At 38.6% G+C, this 19,672-nt stretch overlaps 3 protein-coding genes across 3 annotated transcripts; 1 reads left to right on the top strand and 2 right to left on the bottom strand.

The window, feature by feature from the left end:
* The first annotated feature begins 4,579 nt into the window (after positions 1–4,579).
* Positions 4,580–10,164, top strand: LOC133551916 (uncharacterized). Its single transcript, XM_061899118.1, has 5 exons — positions 4,580–4,933; positions 5,039–5,641; positions 6,842–6,973; positions 7,872–8,195; positions 8,529–10,164. Exons 1-5 carry the CDS (start codon positions 4,853–4,855, stop codon positions 9,588–9,590), a joined length of 2,202 nt encoding a protein of 733 aa, XP_061755102.1. The 5' UTR covers positions 4,580–4,852; the 3' UTR covers positions 9,591–10,164.
* LOC133551921 (uncharacterized) lies at positions 9,694–12,121 on the bottom strand. The gene is made up of 2 exons (XM_061899126.1): positions 11,179–12,121; positions 9,694–10,488 (listed from the first exon to the last, which is right to left on the bottom strand). Exons 1-2 carry the CDS (start codon positions 12,004–12,006, stop codon positions 10,162–10,164), a joined length of 1,155 nt encoding a protein of 384 aa, XP_061755110.1. The 5' UTR covers positions 12,007–12,121; the 3' UTR covers positions 9,694–10,161.
* Positions 12,122–14,110: 1,989 nt separating this feature from the next.
* On the bottom strand, positions 14,111–19,118 carry LOC133551917 (uncharacterized). Its single transcript, XM_061899120.1, has 4 exons — positions 18,569–19,118; positions 17,303–17,434; positions 16,080–16,403; positions 14,111–15,746 (listed from the first exon to the last, which is right to left on the bottom strand). The coding sequence occupies exons 1-4, from the start codon at positions 19,016–19,018 to the stop codon at positions 14,685–14,687; spliced, it is 1,968 nt and encodes a 655-aa protein (XP_061755104.1). The 5' UTR covers positions 19,019–19,118; the 3' UTR covers positions 14,111–14,684.
* Between the last annotated feature and the right edge of the window lie 554 nt (positions 19,119–19,672).

Below are 19,672 nucleotides of genomic sequence, written 5' to 3'. Positions count from 1 at the left end.
CTTTGATGTGAAATGTTTTTGTTAAGGAGTACTGTACAGAATGATTATAGATATAGTCAATTTTGGTCATGGTACATTTATTTTCCTTATTGGTACTGTCCATCATAGAATGAGGAGAACAAATCATTTATACATTGGTGATTTTGTAGTTCGATGTCTGTTACTTATATTATTGTTTTTAGTAATATCATTATAGGCACACTTCAATTGTAAGGGATAGAATCCAAAACAAAAATCTGTAAAATCACATTGTATGAATTTTTTAAAAGTAATTAATTTGCATCTTATTGCATGAAATTTATATTTGATACTTCAGAGAAGTAGAGGTTACTAGGTGATCAATTCCGTGGAGAAAAAAAAATGCAAGTTACTTGAAAATAATAAAATGTGTAATTTTTTGTTTTGTTTTAGATTTTACAGAACCGCCAGTCTATTAAATACTTGTTCTCCTCACTGCACATAGACTAAGGTCCACTTTGGCCGCTGCAGGTTAAAATATACTGTAGGTCATTTCAGTAATTTTTTTGTAGTTCAGTATTTCTCATCTCTTTTGATGTTGTATATACATATATGGACAAATTGGGTTTATACAATTGTAATCTATTGTTCAATGAAATATCACGATAGGTTTACCAGAGAGGGAACCATTGGTCCATCACCCTACAGCGGCAATACAGCCATCCCATCACTGTATGACCTCCACATCAATTGTCAATTTCCTTACGGAGGCCATATATCTAGCCTATCACCATATGAAAGGGGTGTCCAAAGTGCGGCCCGGGGGCCATTTGGGGCCCCCAGGTCATTCTTTAACGGCACATTTTAAAAATACAACTGAAAAAAATTAAAAGTGATAAAAAGCGCAAACAGGTGAAATGTAACAAGAAAATGTTGCAATGCTTTAATAACACAAAGATGCCATGCAGGCTGTTTCTTTCTTTAAAAAATAATGAATCAAAATCAATGTCATTTTGAATTATTGACCTATTCAAAACTTCAATTACGTCACGTTAAATATTCCACTTTAAGATATTTTTGGGGGAAAATGTTGCATATTTTGTGTTTTGCCATATAAAAAAACTGAGCTGTTTTTTTTTTTTTTTAAAGAAGGGCCTAAAACAAACAAACCAAAAAAATTAAACAACAATAAAAGTTCTAAAATTGACGGATATATCTGAGGTTGATCTCGAGATTATTGTGCTAAAAGTAAACAGTAAAAAAAATGTATTATTTATTTTTTAACACTTTAACGAGTAGGACACTTTGGGATCCCCAATTATTTTAGTGTGATTTGTTTTTAAGTGTCATTCCTCAAAAAAAAAAAATGATTAAATATCCAAAATTAAGGCTCCAATTATTATATAATCTCAAAAATTCCACCCCAAAAAGTTATTGGATGAAAATATTGCATATTTTGTGTTTTTTCCATTTTTTTTTTCCTAATGTCGATCTAGAGATTTAAAACATGAATAATGATAATAATACTGAATAATGACACATTTTTAATATTTTTTTTGACCAAAACCCTTTGGGGTCCCGGGATCATAACTAAGTGGAGGCCTAACTGTATATTTTTTTATACATTTATTGTATTGGTTTTTAAAATATGAAAATGGCCCCCGCTTGCTTTGATTTTTCAGTGTGCGGCCCTCAGTGGAAAAAGTTTGGACACCCCTGCCATATGGTCTCAACATAAAAGGTCCATTTCCCTACGAAGACCATGCATCCTGCCCATCAACCAATGGCCTCACCACCGAAGGTTGATCACTCTGGAGGCTGTACACCCCGCCTATCCCCACACGACTTCAACACCGCTGGCCCATCACCAAATGTCCACAACACCTCTGGTCCTTCACCCGGCGTACACAATAGCTTGCCACCTAGCCGGGTGAATCCACCTGAGAATAAAAAGGCAGCTTTCCTGGCACCAGACAGGAGAGATGCACTCAACCCATCTGTTGAGGACACTATCTGTTATCAACCACAGGCAGAAAAATCATGGACGCCATGTGATGGATGTAGGGAGGAGTTGGAAAAAATCCGGCGAGAAAAGCAACGAATCAAAGAAGTCCTCTTGAAAATAGGTAAGTACCCAATGCTAATTCATTCATGATGTAATTGTTTTGTTTACTTAAACTTGTGATTGGGCCTTGAACACATTATTTTCTCATTCTGGTATTGTTTGTGCTATTTTTTCCCTTTCAGATCCGGGCCAAGTCAGAGTACTTCAAACTCCCTGCGACCTCGTTGGAGACAAATACACCGACGGCCCTCATTAATCGGACCAGCAAGAGCTCTTTCCTGAGAGCGGCGTATTCATATCATCGTTCCGCCTTGCTGCCATGAGACATGCTTCAAAGCCCAAATATATGCGTTTATTCCACGCACATTTTGACCTCTTTTTTACAGTAGAGGAGTGTCCCTTTTGGTCGCCCTGAAAACAAACCTGCAGGAACACGAAAGCGCATCCTTGACCGGAAAAAAGTTGAAGGAATCCTAAGTAAGTTTTCCCAAACTGAGGGTGTTTTCAGGCCAAAATTGGGTAACAATAATTAAATAGAAGTTCAATATGAGAAATGTTAATCCCTTATCGATTACAGCACACTGGAAGTATAACTCAATGTTACATAATTACAATTTGTGATTGACTAAAAACTAGCGTTATGATGAGCAATATAGTGTTATGTCCATCAACTTGAAGTGTGGTTGTGTGTATTAATGATTTTGCGTAAATTAAGGCTTTAAACGGCAATAAAAAGCATTAAATGCTTTGCCCAGAGGCATTTAAAAAATTTAATACGATTGTAGGACATGGCGGACAGTCAATATGTCAAACGGTAAATGAAAATTAACTTAAGAAGGTTACGGTCATCGAAATTGTTAGTCTTCCTGTGTGTTTCTTTTTTTAACTGCGGCTGTCAAACTGCATACAAGAGGTATTGTGAGGTGGGAACACGACAAAAGCACTGCTTCTATAAAGCAAAATGAAACTGCTCTGGGGGCCTAAACTTTTCCATTCTTTGGTCACTGTAGGCGTGTAGTCCTTAACTGTGACACCATGTCAGGATAATGGAAAAGCTGAGCTTTTTTAATACACTGAGTCGTTTATTTCAATCATCTGCACTTCAACACATATGAGCTAACTTGCCTAACATTAGCAACTGTTGTGACGCAAGTGATCTACGCTAGCGAGGCAATTTTCACAGCAGACCACAACTCTTTTATTTTTGACATTCCCACAATTAATGAATACAAGTTCCTTCAGCTGCCGGACACTTGATACATACTTGCTATTTACTGTAAACATTTTAAACAGAGAAGGTGTAAAATACAATAAATTCAAAATGTTTAATTGCCATAGCTTTTTTTCAAATGCATCTTATTGGCATTTTTACCAATATTGTTCTGTATTTTTCTAAAATGTTTAAATAGATCATCCATTTCCAAACACATGCATAATTTGCAATCCTGGTATGATGTTCATTTATTATTCCATAAAACCTTTTAACTATTTAAAACAAATTGTATCCTGATTAAAAATGGTATCCTCCAGTTTGTGGCTATTATAAATCATATTTTCAGAGAATATATATATATATACTTACAGCATGTTTCAAACAGACACAACTAAATAAATGGCTAATGGGTATATTATATTGATCATCTGATGCAGAATGGGATGTTTGTTTAGAGGGTTTAAGTGCAGTTCTCCTTTAATATTTTTGATAGTCAGAACCTTTTAATTAGCGATTGTCTACGGCCATGCATACGGTCAAAACACCAGATGCTACTCCACAAAAATAAATAAATAAAAGTACATTCTCCAATTAAACAGCTTTGTAAGCCAATTCTAATATACTAGATAGTAACAGTTAATGTAAACTTTTCAACTAATTAACTTGTCTAATGCTTGCAACTGTGTGTATACAGATAATTGTAAGCTTTTGACTATATAAAAAAAAAACTATGCAGTCGCACATGGGCATTACATTTTTTATAGTACCAAAAAATGGCATTAAAAAGCATTACATTTGAATTTGCATTATTATTGTTATTGCATTGCATAGATTTGATACCTGTAGAAACTGATGTGGGACAAAATTACGAATGGCTGATTATTATGTTCTTGCCTTGCAGCGTATGTCCTGAGATGCGGCACCTTTCCTGATTGGGACAATATTGAGGAGGCCAAGCTCAAGAAAGCTTTGGTAAACAAATGTCGGGCCAGAGCCGGTTTTAAGTAGGCCCTTGTACCTGTCAAGTTCATTCATTGGTAGGATGTTTCCTTGGTAAACATGTTAAATATTTTGGTCTAGGTTTGCGCAGTATATATTGTAAAAAATTGCCCTATGATGTAGCTTTTAGTACCACGTTATTCTGTGATAATGCATATTGAGCTGTGCTGTGCCAAGCAAATTTGGCACTGATGCAACATCACTAACAAGCTAGTGGCTAATATCCCTTCACAGTGCAAAGTTTTTTCCAAATAAAAAAAATAATGCAACCGGTAATGACGCTACGGAGCCCCTAAAGGGACATGGGGATTTTTTTTTTTTTAGACATGTATCTCGTGCGCACGAGAAACTATCTCGTGGCCACGAGAAAGTTTCTCATGGCCACGAGAAACTTTTTATTTAAAAAAATTAAAAAAAATGTTTTTAAATAAAAACTATCTCGTGGCCACGAGAAAGTTTCTCGTGCGCACGAGAAAGCATTGGATGCGTGCACGTGGTTTGAGGTGTGTTTTAAAATGGCAGTTTAGGAGTTTATGCGGCTCTATTTCCAACAAAGACGTTCCCTCGCCCATAATCTCCCGTTGCTCAGCAGTTTTGATACCTGTTATTAAACAAAGATGGCTGCAGTAGATTTATTCATGTTCCTTCAAATGCGGAATATACCTGAAAGTGTCATCAACAAACTAAAAGAAGACAAGGTGAGGAAACTTATTAACTTTTATATAAAGTAAGAAATAGCCTACTTTTAATGTTGCTATTTTACTGTAGGAAATACCATTTAGCAAATGTTTTGCTTTTTACAGATCGACACCAATGTCATAGGCATTATGACAGATAAGGAGTTAAGCAAGTATATCGAAAGATATGGGGATCGACTTGCGCTCAGAGCATTTTGCCGTCAAAGAACTGTGACAAACGAAGAGTCGGGTGGAGCCGAGACAGTGAAGTCCTCCCTCATGCAGAAATTAAGAGACAGGTTAAGAATTCCTAATACTGTACAAGGCACCGCTACTGGCCAAAAAAATGCAGCCAAAATCACCCGGCGGGTTGAAATGGGATGGCTCCACTTTGAGAGTGGAATGTATCACCAGGTTAGAACGAGAAAAGGAGGAGGAACACGGAATCTGTCGGTCCAGAAATCAGTGACTATGGGTGAACTGTTGGAGACAGGCAAATGCTTGTTTTTTGCAAATGGGCATTCATCAAAAGGACTGATAGAAGACTTCGAGTTTGACATTTGTGATTACAGTCACAGTCCTGTGCCCCGTGAAGTCACGGTGGGCCAGCTGTACGAACAGACTATTCTAAAAATGCTACGCGTCTACACAGCCACCAAGTCTAACAACATTCTACTTCTCTCTGATGAATCATCGGACATGGAGCCAACACAGAAAACGCCGCTGAAGGTAATTATCCTCTGCCACATTTGTGATATCAATACATAGATTACTGTAGGTATTCCATTTATATTGATTGCATGCGTCGCCAGGCTCTGCTTTTTATCCACAGACTTATCAGATTTAATGTTTTATTATCTCTAGCAGGGGTGTCAAAAGTGTGCCCCGGAGGCCATTTGCGGCCCACAGCTAATGTTTTAAAGGCCCACATCACATTCTAAAAATACTAATAAAATAAACAAAAAATAACAAAAGTGGAATGAAAAAGTTTAGATGTGAAATGTAATTTAGAAAAAGGTGCACTGTTGACTAATAAAACAAAGCTGTTTTTTCTTTAAAACTGTCATTGCTCAAAACATAATATTGAATGAAAATGTATGTTTTTATGAATTATTTACCTATCCTAGGCAGCTGAGATAGGCTCCAGCACCCCCTGTGATCCGGAAAGGGACAAGCTGTAGAAAATGGATGGATGTTTGTTTGCCACAAAAAACATAGTTTTGTTTGACAAAAAGGGTATAAAACAAACGAAACATTAAAAAAAAAAAACTTAGAAATGAGGGATAGATCCGAAGTTATCGTAGACTCTAGAGATTTAAGCGTAAATAAAAAATGTATGTATGCCCTGGCACACCATTATCATCATTTCATGACCCAAGCAAAAAAGTGTTTACACTTTTATACTGAAATAAATACACCTACCACTTATTAAATAATAATACAGAAACAAATTAAGTTAGAATCCATGAAGGAAAGAAGAATGTGAATGAATGTTTATAACTGAAGACATTTACATATGCATTAAAATGTGTTTTCTTTTGTATTATTTGTTTAATGGATTAAGTAACGTCCATAACAACCTTTTTCCAAAACACAATACAGAATGTGAGATATAACAGGATAATGCATACATTTATCATTTGTTTTAAAAAGCTTACAAAAAAGTGGAACCCCCAAAATTTAGTGTGGGGCCCCATTTTGAAAATTCCTAGCGCCAATACTGATTATGGTTGTGTACCACACCTGTCTCATATGACGGATATGATGTTGATATTCACCTTTGCTTTCTTACCTGTGGTCTTATTCAATGTGATCTGTACTTTCACAGATGTCTTTTTTTTTTAGGATAAATCTAGTGTCTTATTTCTATGTCAAGTCTGTATAAGCTCACAATGTGCTGCTCACAATTTGCTGCTCACCGTTTTATAGGCTAGGTCTAGGACAATGAAGACACGATCCTTGAGGAACAAGACCAGGAGACTCAATGAAGTGGATCATCCAGAGAGCTCCTCTGATTTAGATCTATCTCCAAGTGGCTCAATGCAGCAAAACCATGAACAAGTAAGCACTCGTATTGCATTTTTATGGAACCAGTCTTTGCTAAACAGTACTTAACTTGTGTTGTCTGAAGATTTTATTGTACCAACATGTTCAGTATTCATTAAAATTCAAACATATTTTTATAGTTATAGTTTCCTGTAGTGTCATTTAAATTAAATCTGCATGACACAGGAGCTATGTTTATTATAAATCACAGGTGAAATATATGAGGGCACAGAAATGGCCTTTAAGAAACCATAATTTATAGTTTTAGTTTTAAATCTGCAGTTAAGATGGAAGTCTGCGAATGCTTTAAATGTTATCCTACATTAAGTAAAAATGCATACACCAAATAATTTACTCAGGTGCAGAGTGTTATAGTCATATGAATATATATAGCAGCTTCCATCCATCCATCCATTTTCTACCGCTTGTCCCTTTTGGGATCGCGGGGGTTGCCGGTGCCTATCAGCTGCATTTGGGCGGAAGGTGGGGTACACCCTGGACAAGTTGCCACCTCATCACAGATAGACAGACAACATTCACATTCACACACTAGGGCCAATTTAGTGTTGCCAATCAACCTATCCCCAGGTGCATGTTTTTGGAAGTGAGACGAAGCCGGAGTACCCGGCAGCTTGGATGAGATTATTCAAACTATAGATAATATGATAGGTTGATTGGCAACCCTAAATGGTCCCTAGTGTGTGAATGTGAGTGTGAATGTTGTCTGTCTATCTGTGTTGGCCCTGCCATGAGGTGGTGACTTATCCAGGGTGTACCCTGCCTTCCGCCCAATTGTAGCTGAGTAGGCACCAGCGCCCCCCGCCACCCTAAAGGGAATACGCGGTAGAAAATGGATGGATGGATGGATAATACATTTGTTTGTTTTCTTGTTTTTATATGAAATGATCAATAGAGAAGAGAGACAATCAGCCAGTCAAGATCAGCAACTCCTGAGATGGGTAACACAGAGCTCCTGCATACACAACCTACTGAGGATGTTGGCAGTCATACTCAGCAGTCAACAAGAAGGCATGGATCTGAAGATGACTGTTTAACGGCTGTGCCAAGTCAAGATGCAGACCAGTTGTTAAGTGATGTCTCAGATTCCCCTCTTAATCCTGCCATTCAACAATCTCTTGAGGACTCTGAAGTGAAGTTTGGACCCATTGTTGGTGATGATAGTGATTCTCAAGACACCACACTTCCCTGGAATCCACATGACTTGAGCAGCATGCAGGTACAATGTAGCACTAACGTCTTACAGTCCTGTAAAATTGTTACATTTTACATTTTTAAAATGTACAAAAACTGTAACATCACCATTCGAAGATCTTTCATCCTAAGCATATGTTTTTAGATTCATGTTTCATCCAACCATTCCAAAACTAATTTGTAATTTAATGCATCGTTGTATGAAATAGAAAAGCGGCAAATCTAAAACCACAACATTATCACCATTTTTGCATGCTATTTGATACATTGATTGTCAAAATCTTTGATTCTTTTCTGTTCACAAAAGGATTAATCAATCAATAATCACACCTAATTACCTTTTTAAAATATCTTGCAGCATTCCACATTCAATGATGGTCCTGTATCATCAAGCTGTCTTCCAGCATCACCAGATCCATTTGACAAAGAAATCCTTATTTTGAAATTAAGACGAGTAAACATAGTCGATGATGTCCTTAATGTCTTCATGGATCCAAAAGTACTGAATGCTCGTCTAAGAATGGAGTTTACAAATGAGAAAGCTATGGACAATGATGGCGTGTCAAGAGAGGCGTACTCCGCATTCTGGGACCACTTCTTGGACCAGTGTGAGGGGGAAGATGAACGAGTACCCAGGCTACGACCAGACTATTCTGAGAAGAAATGGCAAGCGCTCGGAAGAGTGTGGTTGAAAGGATACCTGGACCACAAAATCCTACCAATCAGACTGTCACCAGCCTTTGTTCTTGCCTGTTGTAAAGGAGTTAGCTCAGTGGATGAAGAACTATTAATGATGTCATTTGCCAGATTTCTTTCAGAAAATGAGCGTGTGTCGCTTGAAAAAGCACTACAGGGTACCATTGATGAAACTGTTGAGGAGGACTTACTTGATGTCTTCTCCAGAATGGGCTCACACTGCCTGCCCCCTAAAAACAATTTACGGGCTGCTATTTTAACAATGGCCCACAAAGCTCTTCTTCAAGAGCCAAAGTTTATAATTGACTGTTTCCACTCCAGTGTTCATAATGCTATGCCAACGCTCATAACCACAGACAACATAATGGAGATATATGAATCTAAGAGGCCAACTAACAAGAAAGTGGCCCAGATGATAAAATCATCACTTGAAAGCCTAAATCCACAAGAGCAGACTGCTCTTAACCACCTGCTACGGTATGTGAGAAGCATCGACCAAAGAAAATTGGAGATTTTCTTACGCTTCTGCACAGGATCTACTGTGCTGTGCAAAGACACAATTGAAGTCATTTTTAACACATTGTGTGGTTTAAGTCGCAGGCCTGTAGCACACACATGTGGAGCAGTTCTTGAGTTACCATGCACTTACATCACATACCCTGAGTTTCGCAAAGAATTTGATAATGTCTTGTCTGGTGACTGCTTCACAATGGATATTATGTAGTGAATGGAAAGCACATCTATCTTTTACACTGAGTTTTGCATTTGTCTGATGCAAAACTGTTTCTACAGATTTTCATTTATTGTTCTTATTAAAACAGAGACCGTTTACATTTTTAAAATTGTTTTATTTTCTTATTTTTTTCTGTAAATTGTTAGTACATTGAGATTCAGTTTTTTTTCCACAAGACAGTTTAATAATTTTGATAAGTCAGCAGGGTCTGTTCTCATAGGTAAATGTCCCTTTTTGTACAATTATTACATTTTCATGTGCATCTTTTATACAATTGTTATTCTGAATAATGTTCAGAATTTATGTCATCATTCAACAAACAAGTTCATGTTCAATGCAAGTACAATACATTTCTAATGGTTGTTCAGTTCTGTTCATTTCCTCTTTCATGTCCTGCCTTGTTTCTCTTTGCAGTCAGTGTGCATATAGTGACATATCAATCCTATTTGCACCTCAGTTTTGCTGCAAAATGTTCTTAATGTTTGTGGCATAGCACTGTTCAAGTGTAGTCAGTGTGGACATGTTGTAGCTCTGAATAATCTGAATAAAAATCCATCTCAAATTAGAGAGTTGATGTTATCTCATTCCTCAAGTGAAGGTACAAATCCAATGCCTGATAAGCATCAGCTGGAAGATGCAGCTGTGACTCTGCCATCAGAATGTTGCAGATGTTGTAGATGTCTGTGTCACATGGCACTGCTGGTCGAAATGTGCAGTTACTCTGACACAACTGTACATCAGCTCTGTCCACTGGGGAAATGCAATCACAAGTTGTGTAGAGTTCTGGGAACATGTACATGATTCGGGGGCGACCACTGGGCACCCTGTCATTCTTTGATGGTCTGATGACATGTGCATCCCACACATTGATGGTCTCGTCTAATTCATCCTGGAAAAACAGTACAGAGAGAAAGAAAAGTACATTAATATGCAATTTGTTATTATCATCATCCATCCATCCATCCATTTTCTACCGCTTATTCCCTTTCGGGGTCGCGGGGGGCGCTGGCGCCTATCTCAGCTACAATCGGGCGGAAGGCAGGGTACACCCTGGACAAGTCGCCACCTCATGTGCTCTTTAATTTAGTTATGAGATTACTTCAAATAAATTATGTTAAATCTTGAGGTTTTTGATGACGTTAGGAGAAAATGAGTGGAAAAGGCCAAATATAAATATATAAATTAATAAACATAAATGAATAAAAACAGTTTGCTGCCCACTATGCTTGTACGGGGGGGGGGGGGGGGGGGGGGTTATTAGGGCTACCAAACCCCCCGACACTGATGATGAATTAATAGGGTATTGTAGGACACCAATAACAGTAATTAAGAAGACACATAGACATGAGACACAAGTGCTAATATTCAAACCCACTGTCTGCTCATGGAAGGATGTTAAAAGACAAAAACGAAAATGTAATTCAGTAGTTTTTCCATTAGATGGCACTGTTGTACTGTTGATTCATTCCATCTCTGCAGCCCGCTTGTAAAAAAGAGATGCACTTGCTATATTACATGTGTGTGCATGCCAGTCAATAAAAACATCAGAAAATAGATAAAACAATGCATTGTCGCTTACCTGAATGAAGCTCATAAAGCAGAACTGAATTAGACCTCGGTCCAAGTATGTGCCACCGAACAAACCACGGTCCTTCAGGTCAGTGAACATAGAGATATAGAACTCCATTGATTCTCTTCTGAGGAAACCCCACCAACTCTCTATGCGCTGATTTGCTGTGCTTGCCCCTTCGATGTAGCTGTCAATACCAGAACCGTCATCAATGTTGCGACGGAGAAAACGCTGAAAGTCTCTGACTTTAACATTTTCAGTGCCCCGATCGCCTCTGACAATCCTCGGACAACCACCAAATTTCTTCACTGCCTCCATATAGTAGCCTCCAATGATTTGTGGGTCACTGCTGGTCGTAAATGCATTCATCCAGATAATTTTCCGGGAGAATCCGTCAATACAGCCGTTTATACAGATACCAAATGGTTTCAGTTTGTCATAAGAGTCAAAGTGCCAAATATAATTGGGCCCTTTTGCGAAATAGTTGCGACGATGGAGCCGTCTCCTTGCTCTGAGTTCAACACCCCTCGGGTCAAGTTCTTTAAGAATTAAGCGTACTTCTTCTTTCTTTACGTGTAATCCATCCTCCTTGCATTTAGTGTACATCCACCTATATCCACACAGCAGGCCACTTGTTTGTAACTGCTGCTGAATAAAATCTACCACGCGATCCAAAGAGGTGTATCCTTTGCGCCGAAACAGACTACATGCCTTCATAATTCGTTTTAAATGTCTTTCAGACACAATATACCGATGACGACTTGCAAGCAAAGCAGCAATGTCCTTACAATGAAGTCCGAGTTGGAAATACAGCCGAATTAACTCCTGAACTGCCATTTTAACACACACCTCAAACCACACGCACGCATCCAATGCTTTCTCGTGCGCACGAGAAACTATCTCGTGCGCACGAGAAACTATCTCGTGGCCACGAGAAACTATCTCGTGGCCACGAGAAACTATCTCGTGGCCACGAGAAACTATCTCGTGCGCACGAGAAACTTTTTATTCAAAAAAAAAAAAAAAAAAGAAGTTTTTATTTTTTTTATAGAAAGTTTCTCGTGGCCACGAGAAACTTTCTCGTGGCCACGAGATAGTTTCTCGTGCGCACGAGATACATGTCTAAAAAAAAAAAAATCCCCATGTCCCTTTAGGGGCTCCGTATTACGGAAAGCATTGGATGCGTGCGTGTGGTTTGAGGTGTGTGTTAAAATGGCAGTTCAGGAGTTAATTCGGCTGTATTTCCAACTCGGACTTCATTGTAAGGACATTGCTGCTTTGCTTGCAAGTCGTCATCGGTATATTGTGTCTGAAAGACATTTAAAACGAATTATGAAGGCATGTAGTCTGTTTCGGCGCAAAGGATACACCTCTTTGGATCGCGTGGTAGATTTCATTCAGCAGCAGTTACAAACAAGTGGCCTGCTGTGTGGATATAGGTGGATGTACACTAAATGCAAGGAGGATGGATTACACGTCAAGAAAGAAGAAGTACGCTTAATTCTTAAAGAACTTGACCCGAGGGGTGTTGAACTCAGAGCAAGGAGACGGCTCCATCGTCGCAACTATTTCGCAAAAGGGCCCAATTATATTTGGCACTTTGACTCTTATGACAAACTGAAACCATTTGGTATCTGTATAAACGGCTGTATTACGGATTCTCCCGGAAAATTATCTGGATGGAATGCATTTACGACCAGCAGTGACCCAAAAATCATTGGAGGCTACTATATGGAGGCAGTGAAGAAATTTGGTGGTTGTCCGAGGATTGTCAGAGGCGATCGGGGCACTGAAAATGTTAAAGTCAGAGACTTTCAGCGTTTTCTCCGTCGCAACATTGATGACGGTTCTGGTATTGACAGCTACATCGAAGGGGCAAGCACAGCAAATCAGCGCATAGAGAGTTGGTGGGGTTTCCTCAGAAGAGAATCAATGGAGTTCTATATCTCTATGTTCACTGACCTGAAGGACCGTGGTTGTTCGGTGGCACATACTTGGACCGAGGTCTAATTCAGTTCTGCTTTATGAGCTTCATTCAGGTAAGCGACAATGCATTGTTTTATCTATTTTCTGATGTTTTTATTGACTGGGCATGCACACACATGTAATATAGCAAGTGCATCTCTTTTTTACAAGCGTGCTGCAGAGATGCAATGAATCAACAGTACAACAGTGCCATCTAATGGAAAAACTACTGAATTACATTTTCGTTTTTGTCTTTTAACATCCTTCCATGAGCAGACAGTGGGTGTGAATATTAGCACTTGTGTCTCATGTCTATGTGTCTTCTTAATTACTGTTATTGGTTGTCCTACAATACCCTATTAATTCATCATCAGTGTCGGGGGGTTTGGTAGCCCTTATAACCCCCCCCCCCCCCCCCCACCCCCCCCCGTACAAGCATAGTGGGCAGCAAACTGTTTTTATTCATTTATGTTTATTAATTTATATATTTATATTTGGCCTTTTCCTCTCATTTTCTCCTAACGTCATCAAAAACCTCAAGATTTAACATAATTTATTTGAAGTAATCTCATAACTAAATTAAAGAGCACATGATGATAATAACAAATTGCATATTAATGTACTTTTCTTTCTCTCTGTACTGTTTTTCCAGGATGAATTAGACGAGACCATCAATGTGTGGGATGCACATGTCATCAGACCATCAAAGAATGACAGGGTGCCCAGTGGTCGCCCCCGAATCATGTACATGTTCCCAGAACTCTACACAACTTGTGATTGCATTTCCCCAGTGGACAGAGCCGATGTACAGTTGTGTCAGAGTAACTGCACATTTCGACCAGCAGTGCCATGTGACACAGACATCTACAACATCTGCAACATTCTGATGGCAGAGTCACAGCTGCATCTTCCAGCTGATGCTTATCAGGCATTGGATTTGTACCTTCACTTGAGGAATGAGATAACATCAACTCTCTAATTTGAGATGGATTTTTATTCAGATTATTCAGAGCTACAACATGTCCACACTGACTACACTTGAACAGTGCTATGCCACAAACATTAAGAACATTTTGCAGCAAAACTGAGGTGCAAATAGGATTGATATGTCACTATATGCACACTGACTGCAAAGAGAAACAAGGCAGGACATGAAAGAGGGAAATGAACAGAACTGAACAACCATTAGAAATGTATTGTACTTGCATTGAACATGAACTTGTTTGTTGAATGATGACATAAATTCTGAACATTATTCAGAATAACAATTGTATAAAAGATGCACATGAAAATGTATTAATTGTACAAAAAGGGACATTTACCTATGAGAACAGACCCTGCTGACTTATCAAAATTATTAAACTGTCTTGTGGAAAAAAAATGAATCTCAATGTACTAACAATTTACAGAAAAAAATAAGAAAATAAAACAATTTTAAAAATGTAAACGGTCTCTGTTTTAATAAGAACAATAAATGAAAATCTGTAGAAACAGTTTTGCATCAGACAAATGCAAAACTCAGTGTAGAAGATAGATGTGCTTTCCATTCACTACACAATATCCATTGTGAAGCAGTCACCAGACAAGACATTATCAAATTCTTTGCGAAACTCAGGGTATGTGATGTAAGTGCATGGTAACTCAAGAACTGCTCCACATGTGTGTGCTACAGGCCTGCGACTTAAACCACACAATGTGTTAAAAATGACTTCAATTGTGTCTTTGCACAGCACAGTAGATCCTGTGCAGAAGCGTAAGAAAATCTCCAATTTTCTTTGGTCGATGCTTCTCACATACCGTAGCAGGTGGTTAAGAGCAGTCTGCTCTTGTGGATTTAGGCTTTCAAGTGATAATTTTATCATCTGGGCCACTTTCTTGTTAGTTGGCCTCTTAGATTCATATATCTCCATTATGTTGTCTGTGGTTATGAGCGTTGGCATAGCATTATGAACACTGGAGTGGAAACAGTCAATTATAAACTTTGGCTCTTGAAGAAGAGCTTTGTGGGCCATTGTTAAAATAGCAGCCCGTAAATTGTTTTTAGGGGGCAGGCAGTGTGATCCCATTCTGGAGAAGACATCAAGTAAGTCCTCCTCAACAGTTTCATCAATGGTACCCTGTAGTGCTTTTTCAAGCGACACACGCTCATTTTCTGAAAGAAATCTGGCAAATGACATCATTAATAGTTCTTCATCCACTGAGCTAACTCCTTTACAACAGGCAAGAACAAAGGCTGGTGACAGTCTGATTGGTAGGATTTTGTGGTCCAGGTATCCTTTCAACCACACTCTTCCGAGCGCTTGCCATTTCTTCTCAGAATAGTCTGGTCGTAGCCTGGGTACTCGTTCATCTTCCCCCTCACACTGGTCCAAGAAGTGGTCCCAGAATGCGGAGTACGCCTCTCTTGACACACCATCACTGTCCATAGCTTTCTCATTTGTAAACTCCATTCTTAGACGAGCATTCAGTACTTTTGGATCCATGAAGACATTAAGGACATCATCAACTATGTTTACTCGTCTTAATTTCAAAATAAGGATTTCTTTGTCAAATGGATCTGGTGATGCTGGAAGACAGCTTGATGATACAGGACCATCATTGAATGTGGAATGCTGCAAGATATTTTAAAAAGGTAATTAAGTGTGATTATTGATTGATTAATCCTTTTGTGAACAGAAAAGAATCAAAGATTTTGACAATCAATGTATCAAATAGCATGCAAAAATGGTGATAATGTTGTGGTTTTAAATTTGCCGCTTTTCTATTTCATACAACGATGCATTAAATTACAAATGAGTTTTGGAATGGTTGGATGAAACATGAATCTAAAAACATATGCTTAGGATGAAAGATCTTCGGATGGTAATGTTACAGTTTTTGTACATTTTAAAAATGTAAAATGTAACAATTTTACAGGACTGTAAGACGTTAGTGCTACATTGTACCTGCATGCTGCTCAAGTCATGTGGATTCCAGGGAAGTGTGGTGTCTTGAGAATCACTATCATCACCAACAATGGGTCCAAACTTCACTTCAGAGTCCTCAAGAGATTGTTGAATGGCAGGATTAAGAGGGGAATCTGAGACATCACTTAACAACTGGTCTGCATCTTGACTTGGCACAGGCGTTAAACAGTCATCTTCAGATCCATGCCTTCTTGTTGACTGCTGAGTATGACTGCCAACATCCTCAGTAGGTTGTGTATGCAGGAGCTCTGTGTTACCCATCTCAGGAGTTGCTGATCTTGACTGGCTGATTGTCTCTCTTCTCTATTGATCATTTCATATAAAAAACAAGAAAACAAACAAATGTATTATCCATCCATCCATCCATTTTCTACCGCTTATTCCCTTTAGGGTGGCGGGGGGCGCTGGTGCCTACTCAGCTACAATTGGGCGGAAGGCAGGGTACACCCTGGATAAGTCACCACCTCATCGCAGGGCCAACACAGATAGACAGACAACATTCACACTCACATTCACACACTAGGGACCATTTAGGGTTGCCAATCAACCTATCATATTATCTATAGTTTGAATAATCTCATCCAAGCTGCCGGGTACTCCGGCTTCCTCCCACTTCCAAAGACATGCACCTGGGGATAGGTTGATTGGCAACACTAAATTGGCCCTAGTGTGTGAATGTGAATGTTGTCTGTCTATCTGTGATGAGGTGGCAACTTGTCCAGGGTGTACCCCACCTTCCGCCCAAATGCAGCTGATAGGCACCAGCAACCCCCGCGATCCCAAAAGGGACAAGCGGTAGAAAATGGATGGATGGATGGAAGCTGCTATATATATTCATGTGACTATAACACTCTGCACCTGAGTAAATTATTTGGTGTATGCATTTTTACTTAATGTAGGATAACATTTAAAGCATTCACAGACTTCCATCTTAACTACAGATTTAAAACTAAAACTATAAATTATGGTTTCTTAAAGGCCATTTCTGTGCCCTCATATATTTCACCTGTGATTTATAATAGACATAGCTCCTGTGTCATGCAGATTTAATTTAAATGACACTACAGGAAACTATAACTATAAAAATATGTTTGAATTTTAATGAATACTGAACATTTTGGTACAATAAAATCTTCAGACAACACAAGTTCAGTACTGTTTAGCAAAGACTGGTTCCATAAAAATGCAATACGAGTGCTTACTTGTTCATGGTTTTGCTGCATTGAGCCACTTGGAGATAGATCTAAATCAGAGGAGCTCTCTGGATGATCCACTTCATTGAGTCTCCTGGTCTTGTTCCTCAAGGATCGTGTCTTCATTGTCCTAGACCTAGCCTATAAAACGGTGAGCAGCAAATTGTGAGCAGCACATTGTGAGCTTATACAGACTTGACATAGAAATAAGACACTAGATTTATCCTAAAAAAAAAAGACATCTGTGAAAGTACAGATCACATTGAATAAGACCACAGGTAAGAAAGCAAAGGTGAATATCAACATCATATCCGTCATATGAGACAGGTGTGGTACACAACCATAATCAGTATTGGCGCTAGGAATTTTCAAAATGGGGCCCCACACTAAATTTTGGGGGTTCCACTTTTTTGTAAGCTTTTTAAAACAAATGATAAATGTATGCATTATCCTGTTATATCTCACATTCTGTACTGTGTTTTGGAAAAAGGTTGTTATGGACGTTACTTAATCCATTAAACAAATAATACAAAAGAAAACACATTTTAATGCATATGTAAATGTCTTCAGTTATAAACATTCATTCACATTCTTCTTTCCTTCATGGATTCTAACTTAATTTGTTTCTGTATTATTATTTAATAAGTGGTAGGTGTATTTATTTCAGTATAAAAGTGTAAACACTTTTTTGCTTGGGTCATGAAATGATGATAATGGTGTGCCAGGGCATACATACATTTTCGTTTGTTTGTTTTATACCCTTTTTGTCAAACAAAACTATGTTTTTTTGTGGCAAACAAACATCCATCCATCCATTCATTTTCTACTGCTTGTCCCTTTCCGGATCACAGGGGGTGCTGGAGCCTATCTCAGCTGCCTAGGATAGTTCAATAATTCATAAAAACATACATTTTCATTCAATATTATGTTTTGAGCAATGACAGTTTTAAAGAAAAAACAGCTTTGTTTTATTAGTCAACAGTGCACCTTTTTCTAAATTACATTTCACCTCTAAACTTTTTCATTCCACTTTTGTTATTTTTTGTTTATTTTATTAGTATTTTTAGAATGTGACGTGGGCCTTTAAAACATCAGCTGTGGGCCGCAAATGGCCTCCGGGGCACACTTTTGACACCCCTGCTAGAGATAATAAAACATTAAATCTGATAAGTCTGTGGATAAAAAGCAGAGCCTGGCGACGCATGCAATCAATATAAATGGAATACCTACAGTAATCTATGTATTGATATCACAAATGTGGCAGAGGATAATTACCTTCAGCGGCGTTTTCTGTGTTGGCTCCATGTCCGATGATTCATCAGAGAGAAGTAGAATGTTGTTAGACTTGGTGGCTGTGTAGACGCGTAGCATTTTTAGTTTAGTCTGTTCGTACAGCTGGCCCACCGTGACTTCACGGGGCACAGGACTGTGACTGTAATCACAAATGTCAAACTCGAAGTCTTCTATCAGTCCTTTTGATGAATGCCCATTTGCAAAAAACAAGCATTTGCCTGTCTCCAACAGTTCACCCATAGTCACTGATTTCTGGACCGACAGATTCCGTGTTCCTCCTCCTTTTCTCGTTCTAACCTGGTGATACATTCCACTCTCAAAGTGGAGCCATCCCATTTCAACCCGCCGGGTGATTTTGGCTGCATTTTTTTGGCCAGTAGCGGTGTCTTGTACAGTATTAGGAGTTCTTAACCTGTCTCTTAATTTCTGCATGAGGGAGGACTTCACTGTCTCGGCTCTTCGTTTGTCACAGTTCTTTGACGGCAAAATGCTCTGAGCGCAAGTCGACCCCCATATCTTTCGATATACTTGCTTAACTCCTTATCTGTCTTAATGCCTATGACATTGGTGTCGATCTGTAAAAAGCAAAACGTTTGCTAAATGGTATTTCCTACAGTAAAATAGCAACATTAAAAGTAGGCTATTTCTTACTTTATATAAAAGTTAATAAGTATCCTCACCTTGTCTTATTTTAGTTTGTTGATGACACTTTCAGGTATATTCCGCATTTGAAGGAACATGAATAAATCTACTGCAGCCATCTCTGTTTAATAACAGGTATCAAAACTGCTGAGCGACGGGAGATTATGGGCGAGGGAACGTCTTTGTTGGAAATAGAGCCGCATAAACTCCTAAACTGCCATTTTAAAACACACCTCAAACCACGTGCACGCATCCAATGCTTTCTCGTGCGCACGAGAAACTTTCTCGTGGCCACAAGATAGTTTTTATTTAAAAACTTTTTTTTTTTTTTTTTAAATAAAACGTTTCTCGTGGCCATGAGAAACTTTTTCGTGGCCACGAGATAATTTCTCGTGCGCACGAGATACATGTCAAAAAAAAAAAAATCCCCATGTCCCTTTAGGG

The sequence above is a fragment of the Nerophis ophidion genome, linkage group LG04 (genome assembly GCF_033978795.1).
Source record: "Nerophis ophidion isolate RoL-2023_Sa linkage group LG04, RoL_Noph_v1.0, whole genome shotgun sequence".
In the NCBI taxonomy this organism is placed as follows: domain Eukaryota; kingdom Metazoa; phylum Chordata; class Actinopteri; order Syngnathiformes; family Syngnathidae; genus Nerophis; species Nerophis ophidion.
This window is presented reverse-complemented; position numbering and strand designations above follow the sequence as displayed.